The 17,655-nt window shown below is 43.9% G+C and overlaps 1 protein-coding gene and 1 long non-coding RNA gene across 4 annotated transcripts in view; both read right to left on the reverse strand.

Moving 5' to 3' along the window:
- Positions 1-4,480, reverse strand: part of LOC115656257 — a 36,654-nt gene extending 32,174 nt beyond the window's left edge. For all 3 annotated transcript variants that reach the window (XR_004001609.1, XR_004001611.1, XR_004001610.1), the window contains exon 1: positions 1,735-4,480. This is a non-coding gene — a long non-coding RNA (uncharacterized LOC115656257). The remainder of the gene's footprint in view (positions 1-1,734) is intronic.
- Positions 4,481-9,148: 4,668 nt separating this feature from the next.
- Positions 9,149-15,922, reverse strand: LSM11 (LSM11, U7 small nuclear RNA associated). Its single transcript, XM_030572428.1, has 4 exons — positions 15,490-15,922; positions 13,534-13,673; positions 12,136-12,219; positions 9,149-10,720 (listed from the first exon to the last, which is right to left on the reverse strand). Exons 1-4 carry the CDS (start codon positions 15,920-15,922, stop codon positions 10,319-10,321), a joined length of 1,059 nt encoding a protein of 352 aa, XP_030428288.1. The 3' UTR covers positions 9,149-10,318.
- Positions 15,923-17,655: the final 1,733 nt, after the last annotated feature.

Here is a 17,655-nt window from a genome sequence, read left to right on the forward strand (position 1 = left end):
CCCATTCAAGGGTCTCCAACTGCTTTACAAACATTAAGTCTCAGCATCTCTCAGCGGTGTGCAGGCATTATCCCTATTGCACAGACGGATAACTGGAACAGACAGGTTAGACATCTTGCCCATGATCATACAGGTCACCTACACTGCTGGGAAGTGAATCCAGGGGCCTGGGCATAAACAACTTTGTTATTTTGGGGGGTATGAACTAGAATTAAATAATAAAATAGCTGCTGAATATCACTTTAGTGAGTACCCTGTACCACACCTAAACTGGTCCACTTTTATTCAAATGAGATGAACTAGTTTGGAGCAGTCTCTTTATTTATTGATGCAATCCCTATTTTTTTACATCACCCTCCCCCCAAACTGCCAGCTGTCTATGTGCAAGTGGTCTCTACCACCAGTCTTCTGCTCTAGCCACTAGGGTAGGAGCCACTTGATACACAAATTAACAGAACATAAAAAAAAAAAAAACACCCTTGGAACGAACAGTGTTACACAGATATTTATTGCTTTGCAGTTTCAGCATTTTTATACAAATATTTGTATCTGCAGAGCAAATTCCTTGTTAGATTCATAGCAACAATTCCTTCCTAGAAACTAAATGTTTAGGAAGACCGAGAAAGATAATTATGAGCAAGTTATACACTTGTTTATAACCATTTTATCAGAGCATGGTATTCTGGTTGTGAAATAAAAATTTGCAGTCACTCCATGTGTAGCCTTGTAGACACGAGTAATTTCAAGACTGAAGTGTTACAGCCGATAGCTGAACATCTCTAGTGTGCCATGACACAAGGCTAAAAGGTCAAGCACCGTCTAGTGGCTGAATAGAACAAATGACCTGTATATCTGCTTCCCCTGTTATATTATGGCTTTAAGAATACTTGGCATTTATACAGTGCATACCTGTGAGATAAGCAGATGTGGAAAGTGAGACAGAGTGAAAGTAAACTTGCCACAGCCATGCAGCAGGTTAGTTACAGCAGTAGGATTAGCACTAGGCAGCTCTTCACTCTTAGGCTTGAGTTCAATCCATTAGATCATGCTGTTCTTCACGTATATGGCTTAACACCGTGGTAGCTGATTAGCAAGTCCCAAGCCATTCAGCTACACTGGATACAAGCACTAGCAGAACCAAGGTCAGCCTGTCAACTCCCCTAAAAATGCCCATTTTAGGTTTTAAATAAGTGGAACATTTCTCTCAGTTTCTAAACTTCAAGTGATCAATCAAGTAGAAGATACAATGATACAGCTGCACTTTGCTCTGAAGCAGGGAAAATCAGAAGCAATTGCTAAAAGAGCAGAAGCAGTTTTCCTTTCTTTCCTAAGGGAGAGCTCCAATCTTTTGAGAGGAAAGAAGGATGGATATGTTTTTACACAAACTGATCAAACTACTTTTCATTCTCAACGAATACAAGGCTGACAAAGTCTCAGGTGTACTAATTTTCTTCAGCTATGTCATCCTACTGTATGCTATGAAGCTAGAAGCTAATAAAATAGCTATCCGGGAACATCAGAAGCCATTTCTCCTTCCTTGACAGGCTTTCAGTTCTGTCAGCTGAGAGCAAGAGCACTTATAATGACATCTAAAAGGGCCTGTAAACATCATGAGACAAGCCATCTCTGATATTCCCCCACTGAAGTAGTCCTTTCTCCTCCATCCCTAGGAAATAAACAAAAATCACCAAGACACCAGTCTATCTCTAGTGCAAAAAAGACGAATTTGCTTACCTGATTTTTCTTTTCCCAGTGGGTTTCCTCTGCAAAATTTTGGAGGCAGAATCAAACATGTCAGTTAGCAGAAATAGGGCTTGGCTGTGTCTCCTAGAATCACTGCCAGAGGGTGTGTTTCATGTGCTATAAAATATGCAGAGAACTAATGTCATGGAAGTCTTGTAGTTGAGATTGCTTTCCCTTAACACCTCCCACTGTGTCTGCAGAGCATAAACCACCCAATGTTGGCCAAATTACATTAACATCTGAGGAGGTGAAGCGAAGAAAAACTTGTCAGGTAGGGAAGTCTCTCTCCGCTGTACTTATATCTGGCTTTACCATTTCTTAGTATGGAATTTTAATAGTGGTGAAATACGAAGGATGGGCTAAGGGAAACGGCAGATCTAGATGTACAGGAAGGAATTTGGGGTGTGGATGGAGAGCGTATTACTGCATGCAGTACCTGTCCAACAAAAGCAGCATCCATCACCAAAGTCTGTGGCATTAATTGTGCAGTAGCCATATGGCTGGAGGACCAGTTTCCTCCCTTGCCAATTTTTTCATAGTTGGCCTGAGATTTTCCTGCCCAGAATGCTGATGTGGCTCGGGTCTGATGGGCAATAATAGATTACAGAAAGAATGGGTGCTTAGAATGATAAACTTTTTCACCACATAATTTCAGCCATAAGACAACTGATGACTCAAAGCCCCTTTTTCCCATTAGCAATATATGGCACAGACAGCTATGGACTTTCTGAAGGCACTTTTGAAATTTACTTGGAATGAATTAATTTTCCTCACATCCAGCTGATGCTATTTTCCTCTTGAGGTACAGAGTTAGGACAGAAGGAAATAAATGCAATCTTGTGACCTATGAAGAAGTATTTACTTCAAGGATGGTCTAATCTTAAGACCATTTTGTAGGCATGCAATGCACAGCACTAGCTTCATAGGCAGAATGTCACGCTGATGTAATGTTACTTTGATGGCAAGACAAAGATAGTGGCTGAAGCAGTTTGAGTGCCATTTTCATTACGGCGTTGTAACTAACTGTTCTGAACAGAGCATACACACACGCTCCCTAAAGCCCAGACTTAACCCCCCCGGGTTTGACATTTTTGGTAACAAAAAGGAACATGAACCTCACCTTAAGTGAGTTTCCTTGAGTTTGGCACTTTGAAGATTTCCCTGCAGTGCCTCTGTCCCTGCTTCGCTCTGCCTTCAAGTGAGGCACTCCAGACCCACATGCTTCCACACTGGAGTTAATTGGTCACACCTGATCTGACCTCAGAGTGACTCCGCAATAATTATTATACAGCACTTTCTGCAGAGCACCTGATAAAAGGATGATGGCTGCACAGGTCTTAGAATCTGCCACCTTTTTGCAGGCATCAAAATACCAAGTTAAGCTTCCACAATGCTACTTGGTGGATCTCTGAAGATTAAGCAGCTGTGCTGCTCCTTTCAAGAATCTTCTGATGCAAGATTAGTCAACTGCTCACCTATAGGACAGTGACAGGAGGTAGGTTTAAGCCAGGCTCTATCTAGAACTCATCTGTCTGATATGAAAGCATAGATTCCGCAAACTGAATGAGGGCTCTGGTCCGTGGGCAAGTGGAGCAGAGAGTCAGGTGGGATTTTTTTTGCTTACTTGTGGAACTGGCTTTGCTTCTAGACTTCTCTACAATAGCTGCCATCAAGCCCTAGAAATCTGGGAAGAACTGAAGCCTTGAAGGGAGTATTTCCCTTTGGTAGGATGGTCTGAAGTCTCTTTTCTGCTGACTACAGAAGGGAAATATTTATTTCGGTTATAGTTCCCCAGTAGTTTCCTAAAGAATTTTTCACCTGCACATTCTGAGAATGCTAGATGTTTGGCTTAGCCCTCTCCTTCTCAGGATCATAAGTTACCATAGCAGTCTCTTAGCAACTGCAATGTATGCCAAGGACTCGGAGGCAAATCTCAGAGAGCCCAAACATGAAATGAAGCTCACTTTGGTGGCTAAAAACACTTCATGTAGCACTGATTTCAGGTCTCTTTCATTTGGGTTTATTTTTGGAGAAAGTCTCTCCATGGTAGGGTCGACCCTGGAAAGTATGCAGGAAACGTGATGTACAGCTCTTTTCTAACAAACTAGGAAATTTCTCGGTGGGAGGGGGAAAAAACAAAACACCCTGCAGTTCATTGAGCAATCCCAACTAAGGGTTCTGCCCAAAAATGGAGTTAAGAAGTTTTGCCCAGTTGCTCTGTAAGAAGGGGGAAGAAGATCCAACAGCAGCAGCCTGTGTCTGTCTGGTGCCCAATGCCTGCTGACTGTCAAAACCTAACTCCAAAATCTGCACAAGGGAAACCCATACCTAGAACTATTGAACGTGGTCATGAAGGAGAATGAATAGAGCAGACATCCCGTAAAAAATACCTGGCAGGAGATAATGAAAACCTTTAGTCAGCCACCTACAGACAGGCAAATCAGTTTAGAACAGGAACAAACATTTTACACTTTCTATTAAAGCTGGTTCCATTTCTTTGGATCCATTTATTCTAATGCAAGAGCCACATTTAAGCAACAGCTGATATCATGGCAAGAAAATGGTGGAAACCGTTCCTGTCCACAAAGAGAACCAGAAGCACAGCACCTTCACCTACACTTAAAACACCTGAGCGATATATGCTATAGCTCTCCTTAGCAGCTTGTGCAGTTCTGGTGTCCCATGTTCAAGGATGAATTCAAACTGGAACAGGTCCAGAGACGGGCTACTAGGATGATCTGAGGAATGGAAAACCTGCCTTATGAAAGGAGACTCAAAGAGCTTGGCTTGTTTAGCCTGGCCAAAAGAAGGCTGCAGGGGGATATGCTTGCTCTATATAAATATACCAGGGGGGTTAACGTTAGGGAGGGAGAGGAATTATTTAAGTTTAGTACTAATGTAGGCACGAGGACGAATGGGTACAAACTGGATATTAGGAGCTTTAGACTTGAAATTAGACGAAGGTTTCTAACCATTAGGGGAGTGAAGTTCTGGAACAGCCTTCCCAGGGAAGTAGTGGGGACAAAAGACTTATCTGACTTTAAGACTAAGCTTGATAAGTATATGGAGGGGATGTTATAATAGGATAGTTTAATTTGGGCAACTGATCTTGGATTATCACCAGATAAGTCTGGTCAGTGGTCTGCGGGGAGATGTTGGATGGGATGGGAACTGAGTTACTGCAGAGAATTCCTTCTTGGGTGCTGGCTGGTGAGTCTTGCCCACATGCTCAGGGTTTAGCTGATTGCCATATTTGGGGTCGGGAAGGAATTTTCCTCCAGGGCGGATTGGCAGGGGCCCTGGAGGTTTTTCGCCTTCCCCTGCAGCGTGGGGCATAGGTCGCTTGCTGGTGGATTCTCTGCAGTTTGAGGTCTTCAAACCAATTTTGAGGATTTCAGTAACTCAGTCCTGGGTTAGGGGTTGTTATAAAGGTGGACGGGTAGGGTTCTGTGGCCTGCCTTTTGCAGGAGGTCAGACTAGATGATCATATTGGTCCCTTCTGACCTATGAGTCTATGAGCTTCCATGCATCAATATAACTAACACAGTTCTGATCCCAGTGGGGACAGGGCTCTGATTTAAAGATCACTTCTTTAAAAAAGTAAAATAGTAATAGATTTTTTTTCCATTGTAGTGGGTTGGCAATAAAGAGACTACAGCATATTTGATAGTGTGAAAGCACAGTCTGATTCAAGGACCTTTCACATTATAACAGCTAACATCAAATGATTCCACAGATTCTGTATTTTCTTAGTATTTTTAGAACCATTTCTAATATTTACTAGGGTTTCATGTCCCTTCTTCAAAGGCAGTTTCGAGCACTTTGTTTCATGTAATAAAATTTGGCACATCAAAACACACACCTTGTGAATGAATTATTGTTATCCAACCATCTTGCAGAACAGTAAAACAAGACTAGACAGAATGCAAGCAGCATGTCCATCCCTTTCCAGTGTACCACAGCTATTCTGTCCATGTAGTTCTTTGTTTCCCCATCTGCTCCTGATGTTTGTTCTTCACCTGAAGTTATCTTATTTGTGACACCACAGTTAACTGTAGCAAATACATAGTAGGAGCAAACAGTACATGTATGAAACAGACTCTTTTTTTAGGCAAAAACAACCCAGGAGGGGGAAAAAAAAAATCAAGGAAGTAAATCAAAAAATATAAACAAACTATTTTAAAATACTGTTTTGCAAATATTAACAAAGATTTAGATGATGTAGAAGAATTCATTCCAGAAGATCACAGATTTAGGACTTGTTGACATATAAAAGTTACCAGAATAAGGAAGAGTGTGAATTTAGAGCATATTATCTATTCCAGTTAGTATTTTAAGTTCAGATTAACCATGTCCACACATGGAGTTAATTAGGAATAGCTATTCCAGAATGACTGCCCAAGTAGACGAGCCCTTGTATAGTAACTTTTATCCGAAGTGCTGCATACGCATAAAAGAAACACACAGGATCACTATTGACTTGTTTGTAGCTGAGTGACAATACCTTCCACTCACAAGAGACAAAGTTCATAATAAACAATTTTGCAGATGGGTTTTAAAAATCACAGAATATCAGAAAGAGGTGGGGAAGGGGAAGAAAGCACCAGCTCTAGGGCTATATAAAGAAGAGGACTATTTAGAAACGTGGAGATATGACAGCAGCAATAAAAGGAAGAAGGACCAGATCAAGCACTGTACTGTAAGAAAGAATTTTTAGATGGACAGCAAGACATTGAAATGAAAGCAGGAGTAACATGAATGGTGAAAGAGCAAAAAAGTACATGTGTTGGGTGGTTAGTCAACTGAGGTGGCTGAAGAGATTTTGGAAAAGCAGATCGATAGCAATGCAGAAATCAAGGCATAAAACAAGCAGCTCAAGGATCAGGATTTTTACTGTAATGTAAATAGGAAGCCTACAGAGAGATGTTTAGAAGGCGATATCTGCAAGGTTTAACAAGAGAAAAGGGTGGAAAAAATTTGTTAGTTGAAGATAACATCAAGACTCATAGAAGCAGCAGCAACCAGATTGAGGGGAGTATTATCAACAAGTAAGCAGTGGAGATGAAGAGAAAACATTCATCTTGGTCATAAGGCAAGTGACTTTAGTCTAAGTGGAAATGGAATCAAGTAAGAATGATGGGTATATGAGAAAAAGGAAAGGAAAGAACAACTAAATGTTACCCTATGATTGGGCCTGAACAGAGATAATCACACCAAGCGAGGGGACCAAGAACAGAGCCCTTTGGCTGAGACAGAGAAATGGTCGTCCCAGGATACCCTAAATAACAAAATGAGAGAAGAAAAATCACTGGACTACAGTCAGAAAAACAAGTGAGGCAATGAAAAAAAGAAGTCAGTGACTCTCAGTGACAGAAGATGCTGAGAAGTCAAGAACAGAAGTAAAATCTTTGGCTGCAATCTCAAGCAACAATAAAGTGACCTGATAGAAAGCCAAACTGGAAAGGCTGAGTGAATTAAGGGCAAATATAAAAATAAGATTTCTGCTCCAAGATTTTAGAAAGGACTGCAGGGAGAAGGAAGAAATCAATAGAAGGCTTTTTAAGACTAGGGAAAATAGCTCAAAAGAGGGATGGACAGAGCCTGAGGCCAGAGAAGCCTTTTCAGTGGCTAAAGTCTGAGATTAGGCAGTGGTTTGGTAACAAAGCTATCCTTAATTATAAGAAGTTACAGTAATTCACTTTTTTCATAGCAAGTTTTCAGAATCTTATTAAATTTGTTTTATTCCCACTATAGTCTTCAGTGATAGTGATTAATTCCATTTCATTTTCAGTCCTTATTATCGCAGACTGGATTTGAACTGGCAACTCAGAGACTTATCCCATCAGTCATCCAAGTCCCCATAGGTGCTTTATTTGAAATGTTTATAGAAGTTTCAAACAGCTGCCCCAGACAAAAGGCTGTTTTGAATGTCCAGAAACTCCTGTGTATCAGATGTATTCCTAATTATAAATAATTTATACATCACTTAACAGCAAAATTCTACTACTAAGGTTTTATATAACCAGTAAATTCTAGGACTGACTTTTTATTGCATTATGACTCAGGTTATAAAGCATTAAATTGTTCTCGCATCAGAATGCTGGATGGTCTTAATCCTCATTTTTAGTAGGGGAGTTGCTATGCAGCATCAGATAAGAGATCAATACAGGAGAAATGTAATAGCTTATGGATATAAATTCCAAAGCCAGAAGGGACCATTGTGGTCATCTAGTCTGACCTCCTGTAGAACAGAGGCCAGAGAACTGCCTCAAAATAATGGCTAAAGATCTGCTCTAGGAGGACACCTATTCTTGATTTTAAAATGGTTAATGATAGGGAATCCACCACAAACCATGGTAAATTGTTCCAGTGGTTAATTACTCTCACTGTTAAAAATTTAAACAGTATTTCCAATCTGAATTTGTCGAGCTTCAACTTCCAGCCATTGGATCATGTTGTACCTTTCTCTGATAAACTGAAAAGCCCATTATTAAATATTTGTTACTAAGACTGTAATCAAATCACTTCTTAACCTTCTCTTTGTTAAGCTAAACAGATCAAGCTCATGGAGACAATCACTAGAAGGCAGGTTTTCTAATCTTTAATCATTCTCAGGGCTCTTTTCTGAACCCTCTCCAATTTATCAACATCCTTCTTGAATTGTTGGCACTGGAAAACAAAGTATTCCAGCAGCAGTTGCACCAGTGCCAAATACACCTCTACCCCGATGTAACATGACCTGATATAACACAAATTTGGATATAATGTAGTAAAGCAGTGCTCCGGGGGCGGGCAGGGCACACTCTGGTGGATCAAAGCAAGTTCAATATAACGCTGTCCTCAGGAGCCAAAAAATCTTACTGTGTTATAAAAGTTTCACCTATATCGAGGTAGAAGTGTACAGAGGTAAAAAGAATCTCTCTAGTCCTACTCAAGATACCCATTTATGCATCCCACGATTGCATTACTCTCTTGGCCACAGCATCACACTGGGAGCTCATGTTCAGGTGATTATCTGTCATGACCCCCAAATCTTTTTCAATCACTGCTTCCCAGGATAGTCTCCTCATCCTGTATGACCTATATTCTTTGTTCCTAGATGTATGCATTTTAAGATGGCTAAGCAAAAATGTTTGTTTGCTTGCTTGCACTCGGTTTATCAAGCGATCCAAATCACTCTGAATCAGAGTCTGTCCTCTTCATTATTTACCACTCTCCCAATCTGTGTGTCATATGCCAAGAGGTCAGACTAGATGACCTAATGGTAAATTCCTAGAGCCTAAGGCTAGAAGGAACTAATAGCTGTTGAACAGTTTATACACTGCAGTGGTTTGAGGCTATTTTTCAGTGATTTAGATATAAGGAGGGGAACACTACTGAAATTAAACCACTGATTTGCTAGGGCTTAGCATTAATTTTTTATGTTTCATAGAAACAAAGTAAACCTCTGAAATTCAGTTCGACTGGAATTAGAGGGAGCATCATTCATACAGATATACTATCCAAAAAGAATCACTAAGATTTGTGTTCCCCTCAGAACTGCTGGAGAGGCAGCATCTCACATTTCAAGAGGGAACTTCAACGGCGCTTCGATACAGTACGACTGTGCTGAGTGCAAGCTATTTTTCAAATTTGACAAGAAAAGTACATAGTATAACAGTGAAATGTGAGACTGTGGCAAATGGATGATAAGAAATACAAAGGACTAGAGTATGATTTCTTGTGTTTCATACAGAAATTCCCAGTAAGAAAGTTATTGGATTGACTACTTTGACTGCTGGCTGGCGGTGCAGGCAGAAAGCATGGCAGGTGGGTAAGAGCACAAGCTATGCCAATGAAGACAAGTTCAAATCCTGACAAAGAGGGTTTCCCCCATCCTTATTTAGACACATCAGACCACCTCAACATTCAGTCTTTGTTCAAAAGACAGGCATGCTGCAGCTCAGGATTGGGGTGCATTTACAGAGCTGTGCCTGCCACAGCAGGACACTAATGATTAATGCCATTGTGGTTGTCCCTCTTTTGCATAGGCTGTTAATTCCCTTATACATTAAGATACAAGAGTTATTCTTTGCCAGACTTTAAATTATTATTAACTAATAAGTTGTTGGTTTCATTAGAAACCAATTTCTCTTGCAATTATGAGACCGTATTTAGCAGTGGTCATTCATTTTAGACTTGTATGCTTTGTCACATGCTCTTTAAATGTGGGGTGACTATTTTGTTCCATAACCAAGCATACTGATGTCACCCCTCAACCCTCTTAATTTAGCCAGTTAAGAAGCCTCCTGTCCTGCCCTGAGTATTCTTCTCATTTCCTCATCTTGCAGAAGCAAACTCTTGCTGAACTTGCCTTCAACCCCTTGAATGGAAGAGGTCTAGCGAGGCTGATCTGGCAGCTGGCTCAAGATGCAGCAACCTCCGACAAACTTGCAACTATTTCCCCTGTCCTGTTATGGTTGAAGGAAGAGAAACAGCATTGTTGTGAAGTACCATGGTATCATAACTAAGCAGCCCAGAGCTGTAGCTGCAATTCATGCTGTGCGTTAAATATACTGATTAAGGCTCAGCCAAGTCAATGTGCTAAATGAACAAGCAAGACATTCTCTCCTCGGATAAATATCTGGTTTATATGACGTGTAAACACCTGCTGATAATCCACTTTGGGCCTCCGCTTTTTCCGTGGCTGGCCTTTTGCATTAGCACCCCCTGCACTAGTGCCCTCTGTCTGGGCAGTCCTGCTCCGCAGGTCAGCCTTATTCCTGACTGCCAGATGCAAGTTGTCATTCGTTGTCTTTTCTCCAGCTCCACCTAAAAATTTCTGTATCCCACACTCGTCCTCTGCTCTCCCCCATCCTGACCCAGCTTTCCGTCCAAGGGTCTTTGATTCATTTGTCAAGGCTGGCTCCTCTGTTGCAGTCCTTGAGTCAGCTCCCTTCTTTATCAAGGACTCCTGCAGTTTGAGTCTGTCAAACAGCTGCAAGGGAACATTCAGGTAAACAATCACATTCAAAAACAGAGGCTTCTCATTCTCCCCTCCTAAATGAAGAACTGAGCACCTGGCCCAGAAACAGCAGCCAGGACACATGACGGTTGATGATAAAATACTCCACCAATCAATATTAGATTTTTTCCAGAGTTAAACCAAGAAGCAACGTGAATGGGTGTCTCATGCATACAGATCTGCCAGACTGACTATGCAAGAGTGCCTTTAACATCTCATGACTAATAGGGAGTTTGGTTTTGCAGGGACGATACCGCCATGGAGGCGGTACTCAACACTATGGCAGGAGTCAGCATGTTGTTCAGTGACCTCTGAACCACCCTCTACCCCCAAAACAATCAGTTCTAAAAGAATCCCTATCCTCTCTGCCTCAGCCAGGAGGCAAACATCCAGGTTTCACATCACAGCTATGTCAGGACTTTATTCAGGGAAAAAAATAGATCCTTGGTGCCCCATTGTCTCATTAAAGGAGCCCCAGAAGAGAGCCGTTTTGGGAGGTGAGCGGCCAAAACCAATAGTTACTATTCATAAAAATGCCTAGGATAGCAGAACTGATAAATAATGAGTTAATTACTCTGAAAATGTAAAAGTGCTGAAGTTGGAAAAGAAATTATTATGCTGGCATTATGTGTAATGCTGACATGTAAAACAGACACTGGATTGCTTGGCATGTCCAACCACAGGGTTTCTTAATGGAAAACCACCCCAGTATGAATGAGCTTAAACGGAACACTGGCAACTTGAATATTTAACAGATAGATTAAAAAAAAAAAAAGCAGGGGAGGGGGCCACGGCGGAAGGGGAGGAGAGAGAGAGAGAAGGAGAATCTATCCAGACAGATTTAAAAGTAGTATGTCCCCACTTTAAAAACAAATTCCTTATAATAAATTTGTTTAAGGATTTCTCAGCTCCTCTGCTGAGATTTAGAAAGGTCTTTTGAGCAGGCCCAAAGCAACAACATTAAACATGCATCTCCTGTCCCCCCTCACCCTCTTCCTTGCTGTTCATGTGTCTGTCTATTGCCTCCTCATTTTCAGCTTTGCTGTAACTGGTAAATGCCCTCTCATGGTGCCTGGGAAAACAGCAAGCATGTGAGCTCCAGCGCAGGACATGAGAGGGACAGCTTCATGACATTCAACACACTGACATTCAAATGACTAACAGTAAAACTGACTATAGACAAAGTGCTGTCAAATGCACAAAATAAACAGACTAATAAAAGTGTATGGGGGTGGGGGGGGGAGTTTTTGCTCTGAACTCTCAGTTTAGTAATCTTCTAGGATTAACTGTAAAAGTTACTACAGTTTCAGATGGAAATGCTACCTTTTTAACGACTACAAAAATAAGGCATAGAAAGTCAGTTGTTAAGCTATTAGAAAGCTATTTACCCTGGTAAGAGTCAGCTGAGGTTCACTGTAGAACGCTTTGCCCAGTACAGGCTTTCTGTATGTCTCATCTACATCTGTCAAGGCCTGGAAGAAGACAGAAAGGGAAAAAGTTCAAGATAAATTTCTAAACACTCTGACCTTCAAAACAGCTTTGTATAGTACCTTATAAAGCCATCAAAAAAAGCGTCTTGTCTCAAGGACAATCTAGGAACAAGCACTATATAGGAATTTGTTTCTTTAGGTATAAAAACAGAGGACCTGTAGCGTCCAGCAGCTGCTTCTACATTACTCCCATATCCTCCCCATCATCCTTGCACACAAAGTTTTGTTTTCTATCCCAAGATAACACTGATTTTTTCCAACTTTTTTCCACCTTCAGGGCTCAAAACCCTTTGATGGCTGCCTTCCCTCCATCCAATCTCCCCTCTCACAATCTTGCCTTGCTCAGCTTTTGTAGCACTGAAACATGGTAGTCTGTCCCCTTTAAGGAAATGGGGTCTTGGGATCAGCTCATTCTCCATCAGCTGGTGTGGCCCTTTAAGATTTTGAGAGGTCTGATATAACAAAGTTGTAAGAGATTTTGGTAGAGAGGAAGTGGTCACAGGAATAGATAGTATTTGGGAGTAAATCTCATTATTGTTTCTTTAAGGACCTGGAACAAGGAGATGGACAAATCAAGGCTCCCTTTTCTCCCAGCCAACTGAGATGAGCTTTAAGAAGCAGACAAGCATATATGCTGCCTCTTCACCCATAGCAAGAGTAGACCTGCTTGCTGAACTCTTTGACCCTGAGAACTAACTGGGGAAGAGGGCCCAGCTGAAGGAGGAGAAGATGGCTAAGGCCCTACAGCTGACCTAAGATACAAACAGTTCCAAGGGGAGAACTGGGGGACTCTTGCCTTAAGGAGAGACAGAGGGACTGCATGGAGCACTACCCCAGCTCCATGGAATATGTGGAAGAAGAACTTAACATGTGGAAAAGACAGCAGTTTAAAGAGTGATATCAAATGAAAGAAAATCAGTCTCCTGAAGGAAAAACAAACAAACAAGAGGTTCAGAAGGTCACTGTAAGGAAAATGATCAGGGGGGCAAAAAGAGCAAGAAAAATTATTTTGAGGAAAGACAGAAGAGTAGTTTCCAACACACCATGCCTAGATCTTGCAGAGAAGACTTTAGAAATTTCTGCTATCCCTTATATTCTACTCCCTGTGTTTGGTAACAGAAACTTTAGAAATTGTGAAATACATCCTAGCATTCAGCACAAGGGCAAAATGGGTTCATGATTGACAATACTACACCCACACCTCCTCCAAGTTTGCCAGTTTAGTCCCTCTCCCAGTGGGTGTTTAGGCATTTCCAGTGCAGAGGTTGTAAGTCAAGGAGTAGTACAATAAATTACCATATTCCAGAATTTGTCGAATGCAACCAAAAACCCTGTGCAGACTCCACGCAGTCCCTTGAAAGTTCGGATGTGGACATTGACTTTTACACCATCTCTGACACAACGATGTAGCTCGCCAAGAGGGCTGCCTTCATGAACTAGAACAGATATGAAACACCATCAGTAAAGTGTATATTTTATACACAACAAAAAATACTCCATTCTTTCTAGTAGTACAAGAGAACCTGCTTGGAGGATACTATTTTATAACAAAAACAAAATGGAAATCCAGCAGTTACAATGTATTGCATTAAGCCAACTATAATTCCCAGTGGAGCAGACCTCTACTTACAGTGGGATAACAGATTGTGGTATATGATGGTCTCAGTGAACACAACTGAGTCAAAATGGCCTGACTACGGGCTTGTCTACACTGGCACTTGACAGGGCTGCAACTTTCTCTGCTCAAGGGTGTGAAAAAACCCTGAGCACAGTAAGTTTCAGCACTGTAAAACACTAGTGTAGACAGGGCACCAGTGCTGGGAGCTACATCCCTCATGGAGGTGGGTTTTTTAGAGCACTGGGAGAGCTCTCTCCCAGCACTGTGCCATGACTACACAAGCCACGTTAAAGCGCTCCCACGGCAGTGCTTTAACATTGCCAGTGTAGACTAGCCCATAGTGAGGACAGAAAACAATTTTGCCACATCTGAAAAACACCCACTTAATCTGAATGTTCAGATAAAAGGAGTTTACAAGGAACAATGCATAGGGCAAGAACCCCATCCCTGCCTAGAATACTCAGGGTACATGGTCCATGTAGAAACAAGTGTAATGATGTAAGTCCCCAAAAGGTAGCCATCTTATGGGAGTACTGCTTCTCTTTACAAGGAAGCTTTGAAACAAAGGCTCACTAGAAGATCTTTGACTAACTAAGTTGAATCAGTGCGTAATTTACTAAGAGCTTCTTGGTTCAGCTGAGACTTAGTAGCTAGCAACCACTAATGCAGTACTCTCCCCAGCACCATACATCCCTCAGCGTATTTCACAGTGGGTTACTTGAGTAGACCATACTGCACAGTATTTGTCTAACAAAGATTTACTTAATTCCTTGAGGTAGAAGAGAAAAGACTAAACTCCAGCCCCAAATGAGAGTTTGTTCAACTGCAGAACAGCACTTGTCTTAGTCTTAGTGAACAGCCATTAGGGAGGGAGCAGAGTCAGGGTAAACCGTGTAACATACCCAGCTAGTATCACTGCAGAGCCCCTACCCCATCCAACACTTCACAGCTTCTCCTCACCCCGTCCCTCCACTCACTATCCACCCCAGCCATTCTCTCTCCATCACATCCTGCCCCATCCAATGCCCCCAGCCATTATCTGCATACGCCTTCCCCTCATCCCTCCACCCAGTATCCCCCCCCCAGTCCCTTCTCTCCACACCCAATTCACCACCACCCCACTGCCTCACCCTGTCCTGCCACCCCAGGCAATATCCACCTCCCCCCACCCAATCACACCGGCATTCCCAGGCTACAAGCCCCACAACCCTTATCCCAGCCAATACCCACAAACCCCTTCCCGCCATGCCATCCAACACCTCACAATTCCTCCTCACCCCCCTCCAGAGCCAGCACCCCCATCCCTCCCCCCACCCCACTGCTCCCCCACCTCTCCAGAGCCAGCACCGCTCCCCCACCTCTCCAGAGCCAGCACCGCTCCCCCCACCCCACTGCTCCCCCACCTCTCCAGAGCCAGCACCCCCCATCCCTTCCCCCACCCCACTGCTCCCCCCCTCTCCAGAGCCAGCACTGCTCCCCCCACCCCACTGCTCCCCCACCTCTCTAGAGCCAGCACCCCCCATCCCTTCCCCCACCCCACTGCTCCCCCACCTCTCCAGAGCCAGCACCCCCCCACCCCTTCCCCTTGCCCCTCCCCCCACAGCCAGCACCCCCAAATAACCCTCCCCCCTTACGCGGCATCCTGGTGAGGACGTTGCGCGGGGCCCGGCGGGGCCCGGCCCGGCCGCGGGCCGCCGCCTCGCGCTCGGGGTCGCGGCGGACCATGAGGCTGCGGAGGCGCTGGAGGCGCTCGGGGTCGGCGGCGGCGGGCGGGCGGCGGCGGGCGCTGCGCGAGGCGGGCGGGCCGCGGCGAAGGGCGGGCGGCCGGCGCAGGCCGCGCTGGAAGCTCTCGTACTCGGCCAGGTTGTTGAAGCAGGGCGCGCCGGGGAAGGGCAGCGGCGTGCGGGCCGAGTACAGCGCCAGCAGCGGGTCGAAGCGGGCCGAGCTCACGTCCAGGCGGCTGGGGCTGGGAGACCGGCGGGGCTCGGGGGCCAGGGCCGGGGCCGGGCCGGAGCCCGAGCGCCGCCGCCAGCCCCGCGGCTCCCCGCCGCCTGCCGCCTTCTCCATGCTCCGCTCGGGCTCGGGCTCCGGCTGGCGGCCGCTAGGGGCCGCCCCAGCACCGCCCGCAGCCCGGAGCTGAGCAGGGTCCGGCCGCGCCGCGCCCGGCTGGAGGCAGCTGACCAGATGTCCCGGTTTTATAGGGACGGTCCCGATCTTTGGGGCTTATTCTTCTACAGGCTCCTATGACCCCCACCCCCCTCCGGATTTTTCACACTTTGTCTGCTCACCCAGCTGGAGGGGAGACATAGCGCACATGGCCGGAGCCAGGCAGGTGCCTCAGTGCTGTGGTTATTAAGCAGAGACACTGGTACCCCTGGGGTACACCGAGCAAAGATCTAGGGCATACGTGGGCGCCTCTAGAGATCTGCCTAGTTTTACAGCAGGCTACGTGAACTCAACTTATGTCACCACAGACTAAACGTTGATACGGATGACTTGTTTCTACTGCTCTGTACCCTGAACTATATGTATAATATTTATAGTCCAATGGTTTTATTTTTTAATTTGTTGGTAAAGATGAGGCCATCAGCAATTGTTCAGTACGAGTGTGGCTGTGACACTTTTTTGTATTTTTATGTCTGATTTCTGTAAGCAAGTCATTTTTAAATGAGGTGAAACTTGGGGGTGCGCAAAACAAATCTGACTCCTGAAATGGATACAGTAGTCTGGAAAGGCTGAGAGCCACTGCACTGATGGTTTCAATACAGGTGAGCTTTGCTCAGTGCTTATCACCTCTTCTGGCTGGAAATCCGGGCAGCAGCCTCAAGCCCCAGCCCTCCTGACTGGTAATCAAGCTAACCAGCACTCAGATACTCTAGTTTTAATATGGCTTCTCTAATTGCTGCACCTTTAATTAATTTGTCCTACCCAAACCCCTCTGTGTATCACAGCAGCTCTGCCTGTGTAAAACACCTCCTCCCTCCCCCAAGGAGCTTTCACAGGTCACACACTGGCTCTTTCGTACAGGTGAGCACTTACATTGCACAACTGAAAGGGAGCTTGGTAAAGGTCAGTACAAAAAGCTTTTTGTTATTTTTTCCTTACATATTGCGGAAGTGTTTTCTCAGAAGGAAAGTGACAGTTTCAGTCCCTGGAGTCCATTCTAGTCACTGTTAAGACTGCTCCCCCTGCTATTAAACTCCATAACTAGTTGCCAAAGGTCAGATGCTTCATTTTATGGCAGTAAAACATAACTGAGAAAAGTTCTCTTAACAACTTCAAAAGGAAGTGTCCATTTCTTAAGAGTCACAGTGAAACTTTACCTGCTCTATAGAGGCACGGTGTGAACACAGTATTGGGCCGCTGGCACATACTGGTTCTAATTCTGTCCAACACTCATCCAGCTCCTCTTTTGTCTTGGGCAGATCCATTTGCAATTGTTTCAATTTCCTCTAGTTTTGAATAGCAAACTTTAGATAGATAGGGCCTGATTGTTGGAGGTGCTCAGCACTATTTACTTCAGTTGGAGTTATTTTTTCAGCACCTCTCAAAACAATGTGACCCAAAATTAAAGGCCGCTTTTGAAAATATGACCCTTACCAATGGCCTGCAGTTTTCGCCTATCTGTGAAAGGGGAATATTTACCTATTATATACTATTCTGAGGATTGGTTAATATTTGTAAAATGGTCTGAAGATATAAAGCCCCATGTCGGTTATAAGTCTTATCAGCTGGAACTGTGGTCTCAAAAAACTCTTTCCACTTTATTCCAGAGTGAAAAATCCAAATTTTACTATCTT

The sequence above is a fragment of the Gopherus evgoodei genome, chromosome 8, assembly GCF_007399415.2.
Source record: "Gopherus evgoodei ecotype Sinaloan lineage chromosome 8, rGopEvg1_v1.p, whole genome shotgun sequence".
Classification (NCBI taxonomy): domain Eukaryota; kingdom Metazoa; phylum Chordata; order Testudines; family Testudinidae; genus Gopherus; species Gopherus evgoodei.